The sequence below is a fragment of the Aphis gossypii genome, chromosome 2 (assembly GCF_020184175.1).
Source record: "Aphis gossypii isolate Hap1 chromosome 2, ASM2018417v2, whole genome shotgun sequence".
NCBI lineage: Eukaryota > Metazoa > Arthropoda > Insecta > Hemiptera > Aphididae > Aphis > Aphis gossypii.
Genome location: NC_065531.1, coordinates 56,329,945 through 56,342,599, shown reverse-complemented (window position 1 = coordinate 56,342,599; position 12,655 = coordinate 56,329,945). Strand labels below are relative to the sequence as shown.

General features: G+C 26.3%; 2 protein-coding genes across 4 annotated transcripts; one reads left to right on the top strand and one right to left on the bottom strand.

Annotated features, from left to right (window-relative positions):
* The first annotated feature begins 1,260 nt into the window (after positions 1–1,260).
* Positions 1,261–3,200, top strand: LOC114121890 (spermidine synthase-like). Its single transcript, XM_027984387.2, has 5 exons — positions 1,261–1,608; positions 1,741–1,898; positions 1,997–2,364; positions 2,442–2,677; positions 2,757–3,200. The coding sequence occupies exons 2-5, from the start codon at positions 1,771–1,773 to the stop codon at positions 2,901–2,903; spliced, it is 879 nt and encodes a 292-aa protein (XP_027840188.1). The 5' UTR covers positions 1,261–1,608; positions 1,741–1,770; the 3' UTR covers positions 2,904–3,200.
* Positions 3,201–3,810: 610 nt separating this feature from the next.
* LOC114121884 (calponin homology domain-containing protein DDB_G0272472-like) lies at positions 3,811–10,680 on the bottom strand. 3 transcript variants are annotated; one of them, XR_007603695.1, is made up of 11 exons: positions 10,290–10,680; positions 8,318–8,512; positions 6,538–6,722; positions 5,833–5,953; positions 5,595–5,765; positions 5,418–5,539; positions 5,094–5,337; positions 4,856–5,029; positions 4,676–4,750; positions 4,169–4,490; positions 3,811–4,108 (listed from the first exon to the last, which is right to left on the bottom strand). XR_007603695.1 is itself a non-coding variant. In XM_050199195.1 (10 exons), exons 1-9 carry the CDS (start codon positions 10,485–10,487, stop codon positions 4,682–4,684), a joined length of 1,479 nt encoding a protein of 492 aa, XP_050055152.1. In that variant the 5' UTR covers positions 10,488–10,680; the 3' UTR covers positions 4,110–4,490; positions 4,676–4,681. The 3 variants fall into 3 exon arrangements, 2 of the variants coding, with proteins under 2 accessions (XP_050055152.1, XP_050055153.1); XM_050199195.1 differs by lacking the exon at positions 3,811–4,108 and having other exon boundaries at positions 4,110–4,490; XM_050199196.1 differs by lacking the exon at positions 3,811–4,108 and having other exon boundaries at positions 4,110–4,292.
* Between the last annotated feature and the right edge of the window lie 1,975 nt (positions 10,681–12,655).

Genomic DNA, 12,655 nt, shown 5'->3' with positions numbered 1-12,655 from the left:
AGTATTTTAATTGTATTGTTGAATATTTTTTTCCATTGTTTAAATTTTTTTTTGATTTGGTGTTTTGACATTTATACAATTAATTTTTATGTAAATTTCGGACTGTACCTAACTCTAATATTTTATCCATAAAATTATAAGTATGAAGATGAGGAGTATAAAAGCTTTTACTAAAATGACTGGAAAGATTCACAGGCATTAGTAGTCCGTGTTAATGTTACCGAAGCTGATGCCCAAATATTCGAAGGAAAGTCAGCAAATAAAATCGCTAATATTATAATAATTAACGGTTAAGTCGTACTTAGATTAGATACGATGGGCGCATTTAACTACATAAAAATTACCGGGCGCAATTTACTATACTATTTTTACTACCTGTTCACTATGGGCGCAATTTACAATCGCCCAAAAAAATATTACTAAGAAAGTTTGAAACAGACGAAATTATTACGCGACGAAAATATTTGAATTTCATGCAATGCGCGCTATGATCAAACAAGTACGCGCTAAAATAATAAAATATGACGGACAACTAAAGTTCACTTCCTATACGCATTTCAGTTTTGTCGGTTTATCGATCAGATACTAGATAGTAAAAATCTGTAAAATTAGTATATAATGAAGTTATTATTTTTAAACGAAAAATTCACCATTTTGTTTTTTTTGCCTGAATTAATTTAAGAACTTATTTCGAAAATTACCAAATATTATCAAATAATTATTAAATGTTCTTAATTTATCTTATACCTAAATATGCATTTAATGCAATAATGACAAAATATGTAAAAATATGCAAAATAAAAATATTTAAAATTTTATCTCCTGGTGTTATGAAACACATTTGTTGATCCCTAGAATTTTTCTACGATATTTTTAAAAGAATGTGTAAACATAAATTATAAATAAATATACTACATTTATAAATAGTAATCTAGGACCGTAGACAGTGTCCAACTATCTATAGGGCCATGAATTGTGAATAATAAATATTAATTGAATACTATTACCATTGATTATAAATAAAATGTATACAATGTATTTATAATCAATATTACCATTAGTACACCACGAACTAAGATTAGTTCGTGATCAGTACATTTATTATATCGTAGAAGTATGCTACATACAATTATTATACAAATTACCAATATGATTATGATAAATTGATAAAAATGAATGCTATGCAAGGTGATATATATATATATTTGTTCTTTGATGGTATTGATGCTATGAAACCGTTATCAGTACGATAAACAATTTTAAAAAAAACACATGTTATATGAACAATTATTGAACATCTCGATCCGCTAATGTTTGAAACAATAAATACTAGTTAATACTAATTTACGTTAATTGTTGGCTCAAGTGCTCAACAATCATAGATGTTCATTAACTTCACAATTTATGTTTAATTTATTGGCACTCGATGTTCGGACTTATTGACTCGTGACATTTAGAATTTAGATCAATTTGCTATCGTAATTCATTTGCCGATCACGACCACGGATCAGTAAACACGAATTGAATAACTGTTAGTTTTAATTCTCGTTTTGTAGTTGAGTTAATGGTTAACGTGATACAAATATAAACAAATAGATTGACAAAAAAGTAAATATATACAAATTATTTTAATTGTTTTACCAATGTTAAAATCTATTCATAACTTATTAATACATTTAAAAAGAAAATAATGTATCGTTGTAAAATATTTAATTTATACTTAACATTATATTATGTTAGATTTATGATCAAGACATTTAAATAAAGACAATGGATCACTTACAACATGGTTGGTTCACTGAGTCCGATACATGGCCAGGTGCTGGACTTTCATTACAAGTAGAAAAAGTACTTCACAAAGAAAAATCCCCGTACCAAGATATCATGGTATTACAAACGTAAGTTTCTAAACTATACCTATATATACTTATATGACAGATTGTTTAAAATTCAAAACTAGGTATTAATAATCATACCTACTTCATTTTTTTAATAGAAAATCATTTGGAAAAGCTTTAATTTTGGATAATATAATTCAATGTACAGAATATGATGAGTTTACATATCAAGAGATGATAAGTTTCTTGCCACTTTGTAGCCATCCTAATCCAGAAAGAGTTTTAGTGGTGGGTGGTGGTGATGGTGGTGTTGCACGTGAAGCTGTTAAACATCCAAAAGTTCTTAGCGTTGATGTTGTTGAAATTGATGAACGAGTAGTGAAACTTTCAGAACAATTTTTACCATTTATGGCTTGTGGTTTTAAGCATGATAAGGTGACACTACATATTGAAGATGGATTTGAGTTTATGAAAAACAATGTCCAACAATTTGATGTCATTATTACGGACTCGTCAGACCCTGTTGGTAAGTATTTTTAGAGAGTAAAAATGTTATTTAAATAAGTTTTATAATGGTATAATTTAAATTAACTTTTTTTTAAGGTCCGAATGAGTCATTATTTCAGAAAACTTATATTGAATCATTGAAAAGATCTTTAAAACCTGGTGGTATCATATGTTCCCAAGTCGGATCAATTTGGATTAAAGAAGATCAGGATACAATGAATAGATTGTCCAAAGATTGTTCCGCAAACTTTAAAAAGGTCACTCTAGCCACTATATCTATCCCATCTTACCCAACTGGAAACATCAGTTTCATTTTAGCTACAGACAATGAGGTAATTAATAATTATCCATAACATTTGGTGTATTACTATTTATTAATTGAATCATTATTTATTTTTCATGTTATTTCAGCTAGTAAATTTCAGGGTACCAGCATATAGTTTCACACTTGAAGAACTTAATAAGTACAAACTAAAGCATTACTCACCAGATTTACATTCTGCTTCATTTAGTATTCCTAGATTTGCTTGTATGGCTATTCCACATCTTAATTGTTAATATTATTATATTTTTTCAATATTACCTCATTTATGGACTTAATTTTGTCTAATGCAACTTTATTGTTATGCTTGCAATTAAATTACCTATTTAAAATAATTTAATATTTATTACACAATGAATAGTATTAAATTGTAGATTTTAGTATATTTAATTGCATTGTTGTTCTATTTTATATCCTAACCACATGTGATCAATCTTAACTATGTATTATTAAATTAATTGATTCTCATAGGTTAGTATTAATAACAATGAATTACAAAATAGAAAAAAATAAAAATAAAAATTGATATTTTATTTTATGTGTTATACATGTTATTATAACTAATAGTTTAAATGTTACTTTATTTTGTCTGTTTATTCAGTTATATCACATGTACTTGTTTGTTGTAACCGCTTTGCCAAGCCTTTTACTATTATTTACCAAACGCTAGGGATTCCGTGTATGAAATATGATTCAAACAATAAACAAGAGGCTTTTTTGTTGAGACAGGAAAAATGAATTTTGCAAAATGTTCTAGTTCTTGAAAAGATATTAGGAAACACAGCCTTAAACCATGTTTTACCAGTTGTAATTAAGTTGACTATCTTTATTTGAAAATGAGATATTCATGATCAATATTTCTTTACATACCACTTACATGTAATAGACTTACCAGGACTTAAGGTAAATGATATGTTTATTGAAATAATAATAAATTTTCTTTTTAATATTTGAAATTATATTTTATTATATCATAATCATATTAGTTTGTTCTCGGTCTTTTGCTATAATTTTCTATTTAAGTTATTTCAAATGTGTATCCATCTTAAAAATATTATTTACTTGTTCTTAAAAATTGTTAAAAATGAATTTTAATAAAAGTTTAAAGTAGCATTCAATTTTTACAACAAAATATTGTTGAAACAAATAAATTGTGTGACAAATATTGACAATGATCAAGAAATGAAATCTATAGGAAATAGTTGTATTGTTTTTTTTTATGTGTTATTATTAATTTATTATAATGGACCTATCCATTATGCTACTCTTAATTGAAAACAAATTTTAATATTAAAGATAACTTTGTAATAATTTTTATTTAAAAGTTTTGTTCAGGTATAACCAAAATAATTTATCATGACATTTTACCTCCACAATCAAATTATCTCTAGTTAAATGACTAAAATGTTAAAATGTTTAGTAAATGTTTTCCTTTCAAAATCTATAAAAAAAAACATTTAATTTAAAAATAAACCTATGTCATGTAAGTATATAATTTTACTTCTATTTCTTTCAGTTTTCTTGTTTTAGTCATTTTCTTTTTTGCATCGGCCATTATAGAATTTATTACATTTTCTTCTTGATATTTTAATTGACGCTGCTTATTGTTTTCATCCACGATTTTTCTATTTTCATATAAGTAATTTATTAAATTTTCGCTGGTTATATATTCATTCAATAGGTATTTCATTTCACATATTGATAATTATTTCATTAAGTTATAAGAGATATTTTTTTTAAAAGTATTTAACTATTTAAATGAACATATTCAAATATTTTTTAAATATTTGTTTGTGTTTTTGTTTAAAAAACGGCATGAATATCTATAAAAAAAAAAAGTGGTTAAAATTTATAACTGCTATTACAATAAATTATTATGACAGTTAAATAAGTGTTATAGGATTAAGTTGTTTATTATGACAAAGTAAAGGTTTTAAAATATTATAGTACATTAAATTATATTTTATATTTTATTTTTACTTAAAACCACGCTTTACTTTATACATACATTTTGTTAGAAATTTACTTCGGACTTCCTGTTGACTGCTGCATTTATCAATAGTTTGTTGTTTTTCTTATAATTCTGTAGAGTTAATCAATGATATTACTCAATATTATACAAGATTGTTGAGACTATTATTTTATTTCATAAAATATGATTTGAACACAAAATATAAATTTGATTTACCTCTATGGCAAATATGAGAGGTATCACAGATATCCCAGCTTTTTGATACTTAGCTATCAGATTATTAGTGTACGTCATAAACTCCTCGTCCTGTTGCTGCCATAAGTTTATGTGTGCATTATATTGTTCTAGATCTACCTGTTTGTTAGCTCTTGTAGCTGCTCTATTATTTTCCTTTGTAAGTAAAATAGTTAATTTAACATAAAATATTCATTTGAATTTGCCACGTCATACTTACACATTGTAAGTTGAGATTTTCTCGAAAACTGTTTATCTTTCTATTTTTTTCTAGTCTCTGTGACTCTTCAAGGGAATGTAACATCTCAGTCTCACGTAGGCGCCTTTCTAGTTCCCACTGATGACTCAGTGTTAAACGTTCTTTTTCCTTTTTCATTTCTTCATCCAAGATCTTCTTATTGTCTTCAAAATCTTTTTCTCTTTTTTTCTTTAAATCATTTTTTTCTTGTTCTTCTCTTTGATACCTAAACAATTATTAATTGACCCTGTTAGAAAAATGTATAATACCTATAAACATATTTAAAAATTTAACAAATTTTCGAACTTCTGCTCTTTCTCTTCATAGTTCTGAAGTGCAATCTCATTATTTTTATTGTTATTATAATTGTCTTTTTTCTTAGAAGTTTCAATCATCTTCTCTAGTAATGTTTGTTTTTTTTTTAAAATCTATAAAAAAAAACATTTAAAAATAAACCTATGTCATGTAAGTATATAATTTTACTTCTATTTCTTTCAGTTTTCTTGTTTTAGCCATTTTCTTTTTTGCATCGGCCATTATAGAAACTATTACATTTTCTTCTTCATCTTTTAATTGACGCTGCTTATTGTTTTCATCCACGATTTTTCTATTTTCATTTAAGTGATTTATTAAATTTTCTCTGGTTGCTAAAACCTTAAATACAATGACATAATATTATCATTAGAATTATATGTATACATGATATAACACAATCAATAACTTTTGCTCTTTTATTCTCATTGTCTTTCTTAATTTCATTTGCAATTCTTCGTAATTCAGCTTTACCTTTTTCTTTTAATTCAATATCATCGTCACGCTTTATATCTTCTCGTTTTTTTAATCTTATAACATAATCACATTATTAATCATTATCAACATAATAATTAATGAGTAACAATAACTTATAATTAAAAATAATACATATATTAATAGAGCTCGGGTTTTTATGCGCTAAAAAGTATCAAAATATGCCATATAAATATATAATATGCAGTAAAAATCATGAAAATATACAACCAATAGATACAGCAAGAATAGTTTATTAAGATTACAGATAGACACAAACGTTTATCGTATCTAATCGTTTATTCACCATACATTTATTTTAGTTATTATTTAATGCCAACAAAATTATTTTTAATATTTTTTCTTGAAAAATTTCAGTTTATTATGCAACACATTTCAAATTTTATAAAAATATGCAAAAAAATATTTCGCCAGTATCTTCTAATAATTATGATTATTATGTACAACTATATAATCAAATAAATAAATAATAGTCGGCAGTTTTATTTATATACATAATACAGAACTTTCAAAAAAAAAAATTGTTTCAAACTTCATATATTATCAACCTAACCTATACGTTTAATTTAGTGTTTTAACTTCTACATAGGAACTACATTATTTAAATGTTGTATCTCACTCTTTTAGGAAGAAACCAGCATTAGCTTTTTTAGTTTCAGCTTGCTTCATTTTTTCTTCCCATCGATCTTTCTTATATCGTTCAGCATCTAAATTTTGTTCTATCTTTAATAAACGATTTGCTTCCAGTTCTTTCGCTCTCTCCGCCTTATTAAATACAATTTGTAAATTTCTTTCTCTGAGTACCTTCAATAAAGAGACCGACCACCATAACATATATATATATTTAATGGTATAACAATCAAGTTGTGGAAAATCATAATTATGATAACTTAAGTTAGTTATAATATTAACTAATATTGTGTGTATTATTGGATATTTTAATATTTAGCATTTATAAATTGTATATAATATTATGTATTGTTCCTTGACCATCAAGTTTAGGTTAGGTAGATATTATACAATCTAAGCAAGAGGTTCCTAACCTTTTTTTATTCATGGCACCCTTCGTTATTTTCTAAAAATCAGAAGGCTCGCCTGGCTATGGTCTATTCTCTAAATTGAATACGTAGGTAATAATAATATATCGTGTTTTTATATTTATATTTTGTATCTTCGATTTTATTTAGTTAATAGTGGCTAATAACTTATAATAGTATAAATATATACACATATTAAAAAAAATATATTTAAAAATTAATTCGAGGCACCCTTGTTGGAACCTCTAAGAAGAGGTTCTAAGAAGTCCTAAAACTTGTGTTGTAGGTAAATATGTAAAAAATATATTATACCTACATATTATAATAACATGTATTACATAGTCGCATACGCTTATACCTGAAGGGGAAAAAAATAATATACTAATTGAGTCCCTGGTCCAAACGGGTCATATACTAATTGAGTCCGGGGTTAGGAAACTAATAGTATACGAATTGAGTTCGAATATTATTTTGAGTAAAATATAAAATCAACGTATATAAAAATTAGAAAAAGAAAAATATCAAAGTATACAAAAAATTATATAAAAGAAAAAGAAATCCAACATCAAATGCAGCTGTTGCAATTAAACACAATAACTAGATTTGAATATATACCTACAATGCTTATCCCATAAATTTTTACCAATATAAAAAATGTTATTTTATCATTATCTACATTTATTAAATTATACACAAATTTGAAATTCTTCATACTGTATTTTACCCCTATAATATTATATAATTATATCATAAAATATTAAAAAAAAAACATTTTTAACCATACCTGTAGAATTTTTTGAAAGTCTGTAAAAATGGGAAGGAAAATGTTTTTTTTTTTTTTAATTTGACAGGACTCAGTTAGTATTAAAACATGGACTTAATTAGTTTTATACCTAAAATTTCATTGGACTCAATTGGTATATAGGTACCCTAAAACAACCCGTGGCTCAATTCGTCATGAAAGGTTTTACTGGGACTCAGTTCGTATGCAGCCGTCGCATATACTGAATACTATATTATACGTTCATGAGCGTAGGTAGGAAATATTTTTGGAGGGTGTTTTTGGTTTAGATATATATATATATGTTTAATTTACAATATTTATTTTAAATTGTTTTATCTTTAATTTCGGGGGGGGGGGGGGGTAATTGAACACCCAAATCCCCTGCCTTACTTATGCCTATGAATACGTTCACCTTATAATAATTATAAGTAGGTATCATATTCATCACTTTATTAATACATATTATAACATTTACTGATTTACCGATATTTGTTACTTTATTAGTTATTATTTTATTAATATAATAAGTATAGTACGTACAAGTAATTTATTATATTACAATTATATACAAGCCGTACCTCCATCTTGTGCACTGCTCTGGTTATTGCTTTCGTTGAATCTCTATCCGACCATTTTTTCAACAAGGCCTTTTCTACAATAGCATTTCTGCGCTCCAAAATCTTTTGTTTTATAATTTCGTCTCTTTTTAGTTGTCTGGCTTCATTAATGGCTATTAATTTTTGTTTATTTTCTAATTCTTTCTTTCGTTTGTTCTAGAAAAAAGTTAATATGATTATGTTTTTGATTTTATTTTTAAAATAGTTTTTAACCAAGCAAAGAGTGTACATTGTAGTATTGTACATCATATTTAAAATATTTAAATATATAGCTATATTATTATATATAATATCTATATATATAAAAATTTCGTGTCACGATGTATGTTCGCGATAAACTCCGAAACTACTGAACACATGTTTCTCACATGGACAGCTATATGTTGCCTGCTCACGTGTAGGAAAACCATCAAATCTCTTCGTGTTAGCGAAAGACAGGTTAACCAGGAATGTTGTACACAAAGTAGTACTTAGATAATTTTTAGTTTTAATAATTTAATTTATTTTTATATGTTTTTAATGTATATAATATATTTTGTAAGTAGGTCACTGATTACAAACAATAATTTAATATAAGATGAATAAAATGTAAATTCAGAAAGTATATATGTTGGTTTGTTCTTAATTTCAGCATTTAGATTTTAGATACTTAACCTATTACTTTTAAATTTTGGCAAAACGTTTTATTTTCAATCTCATATGAATAAATATATTTTAAATTTTTTTTCACATCCCAGACAACCCTCCTCGCAGGCTCAAACGTAATTGGAATCGAGATCTTCTTAAATGATCGTAAATCCAAATAAAAGTTAGTAGGTTTCACCAATGGGTGACTTCCTTAAAAGTTGTTGTTTTTTTTTTTTAAATATTATATTATGTCTTATATCTAAATTACTAAATGTGCATGGGTACTGGTTTGTTATAGCCCCGCCGTGGCAGGTGAAAACTTTATAGCCCCGCCACTCAGGTTTGTTATCACCCCGCCATTCATATAACAATAAATACATCGTATAAATATATATACTTATATATGTATTAAAATTAAAAAATTGAATAATAATAAATATAAAACAGTGCTATTATTAAAAATATTTATTTATTAACGATATATTGATATAATATTAAAAAAAAATTGAATAATATAAATACATAAAACAATGATATAATTAAAAATGTTTATGCGTTATGTTATTCCCAAAATTCTGCTATATCTTTTAAAATGGTTTCAAATGAATCACTATTATTCAGTTTTGATCACCACATAAATACTGCCAAATACGAGTCTAAAAAACCATTATTACTTTAACTTTTAATTAAATACTTTTTAATATATAATTATTATTATAAATATATATTATATATCTATGTATAATTTTATATTATTTCACTACTATACGAGACCATTGGTGGTTTTGATCTAACCTCACGGGGGGGGGGAACAAGAAGGTAATCTGTGTTTAGTCATAATGATCAGAAGGTATATAGCGTATATTACTGCCGTATATATTACAGCACTGACTTACAACCATATAAAAAAATCGTTTTAGTCAAATACTGATTTTGAGTAAAAATTCCTATTTATCCGTCATTTTTTTTTTTGTTTTTCTCGATTAATTTAAAACCGTTGGAAAATTCTAACTTTTGACTTCTATAATGCACCAAAGATATTCACTTTGCCATCGGAAACCACCCCCGAAGTTTGAAATTTAAGTATTATTTCGACAATTTATGTTGTACACAAACACAAAAACAAAAATAACACACATCTAAATTTCATAAACACACCTAAAACCCTTATTTAGATATTAACTTCCGAAAATCATCATTTTTATCACTGACTGAGCTATAGATTAAAATTCTGTGTAGTGAGCCCCCCATGATATTTTCAAAACTTGGCGCTTATGTGTATGTAGGTAACTAGGTAAGTACGTACTAATACAGTGGTTTCCCATGATTCGGTTATGGCTTTGGATGTAGCTTGCCGTTCGTCTCTCAATCGCTTCATCATCTCAACCATAGCTCTATCATCGTCCTTTTTAGTCAAAATCTTATTTAGTCGTATCCATTCATTTTTTGGAATTAAAAGCGCGTGTGTTTTTGAACTGTTATCTCCCACGTTAATAGCATGCATTTTATTTTATATTTACCAAAAAATATATTCAATTATAATTATAATTATATTTAGTCAATTATTTGAAAAATATCTAATACTTGATGTATTTTTTATGAATATTAACTATTAAAACAAAGTTTGTTTCCAACTCCAACGGAAAATACATAACATTTTAAGTTTTAACAAATACATTTTAGTTTCCAAGCAGAGCGACGAATGTATTGATTATAATTATTGTGACCGGATATTAAAAAAGAAAAAACAGTAGGTACATAATAATATAGGCTAATATATTATGTGTCTATATATATCAATACAAATACCTAACAATATAACATCAATTTAAACTCATTTATTTATTTTAAACATAAATATGCACCACAGATTTTTAATCATACTAAGAGTGAAAAATAAAATATGTGTTTTTATATAGGTAACTAAACTCATGTGATTGTCATGAAAAACAAAAATTATAATAATAAATACTTAATACAAAAATAACTTTAGAATTTTTAACATATTATTTTAACTCAGACATTTAACGTTTTGGAATTATTAAATTATTAAAAATAAGTACATTTAAGTGTACTTCGACCATTTGTTTAGGACAGTAGGACATCCCACTAGACAAATTTATGTTCATGTAACCTCACTGTGTTGTTTCATAAAAACTTGAAACGTTTACATTAATAGTTTCATTACTGTTATTGGATCGTAACAGGAACACAATATGCCGTGTTTTATTAAACAACAGAAAATCGTATTTGTACTGTTAAATTTAACATGTAATTTAAACTTTTTTTTGGATCATTCATTAAACGTTTCTAAAAAACCTTTGATGTTTCAAAAAAACGTAAATATTATGTTTTTGTAACTATTAGTTGAACACACCAGTAACAATCCCAAAATACCTTTTATGTTTCAAAGTATCATTGCATAATCATTATTTTAACAGTTTCAGGAACGTTTTATAAATAAGTATTAAGTGATTAATATTAACCTACAGCGGTTCCACAGATGACCTAATTATTTATCTATATAATGAGCTGAGGCGACAAGACAAATTTTGTATATAAGACCGCCGTACGCACGGGCAAGGGGAGTCCCGCTGTCGCTGAGTCGGCGAGAGTGTAGGTACGACGATCGCACGTGTGAAACGGCGGTTATAGTACGGACTAAATTAATAGAATTTTTGATTGTTTATTTTATGTTTTTGAGTTTAATAAAAAAGTGTTTCCGACCAGGACAACCCGAGTTGGATATCATTTAAGTCTTCCTTGCGTTCCTACCTTTATATAGGAAACAGCGCCGAGATATACGTACCACGAGTATAAGTAATCTTCGAGTCATTTCCACTATAAAGGCGCGAAGAATCGACAAGCGCACACCATCGTACCTCGTTAGTTAACAGTGCCATTCTAATTCATTTTAGAGAGTGTCATTAACTAAAGAGTACGAGGGTAAGGCATAGTTGATTTACCGCAAACACATCGTACCTCCCTAGTAACAGTGCCATTCTAATTCATTTTAGAGAGTGTCATTAACTAGAGAATACGGGGGTAAAACTTACCTAGTTGGTTATACCGCGTATACTGAAATCCCGGTATACCACAACACATATTATATGATCTAATTATTAATAATAAAATCCTTCAACAATATTGTATAAAGTATATAGATACATATAACGGTTAAAAACTAATACAACATAAATAGGTTTATAACAATAAAATAACACAGATGAAAATGTATTTTATATAATGTTTTTATTTTCACATAATATATAGCTGCAGTATTACTATTTTGAACTATTAATGCTATGGACATGATGATAAATTGATCAAAAAAAACACAGCTAGGATATAAACACATGTTGCACCTATTAACCAAAAAAAAAAAAAAAAAATGTATATTTAGGTTACTTTATAGATACCTATAAAATTATATATATATATTATAATATTATAATGCAATATTATTTACATAGTATAATAATTAAGAAATAGAATATTTTATGTTAATATAATTATATTAAACAGTTGATAATAATAGATAAAAGTATTACACATATATATATTTGTATGTACTTAATAATAATATATATATATATAGCTAGGTATATCCTGAATTATTATGATTAAATTGATATATCCATAAATCATACAACATACTCGTATAGCTAGGTG

Bases quoted from the DNA above. Each gene is read 5' to 3' on its own strand.
- LOC114121890 (XM_027984387.2), top strand. From the start codon at position 1,771: ATGGATCACTTACAACATGGTTGGTTCACTGAGTCCGATACATGGCCA. The intron at 1,899-1,996 runs GTAAGTTTCTAA...TTTTTTTAATAG, and splicing joins GATATCATGGTATTACAAAC to AAAATCATTTGGAAAAGCTT. The intron at 2,678-2,756 runs GTAATTAATAAT...ATGTTATTTCAG, and splicing joins TTTTAGCTACAGACAATGAG to CTAGTAAATTTCAGGGTACC.
- LOC114121884 (XM_050199195.1), bottom strand. From the start codon at position 10,487: ATGCATGCTATTAACGTGGGAGATAACAGTTCAAAAACACACGCGCTT. The intron at 5,954-6,537 runs GTGAGATACAAC...TTATGTTATAAG, and splicing joins GCTGGTTTCTTCCTAAAAGA to ATTAAAAAAACGAGAAGATA. The intron at 5,030-5,093 runs GTAAGTATGACG...TTACTTACAAAG, and splicing joins AAAATCTCAACTTACAATGT to GAAAATAATAGAGCAGCTAC.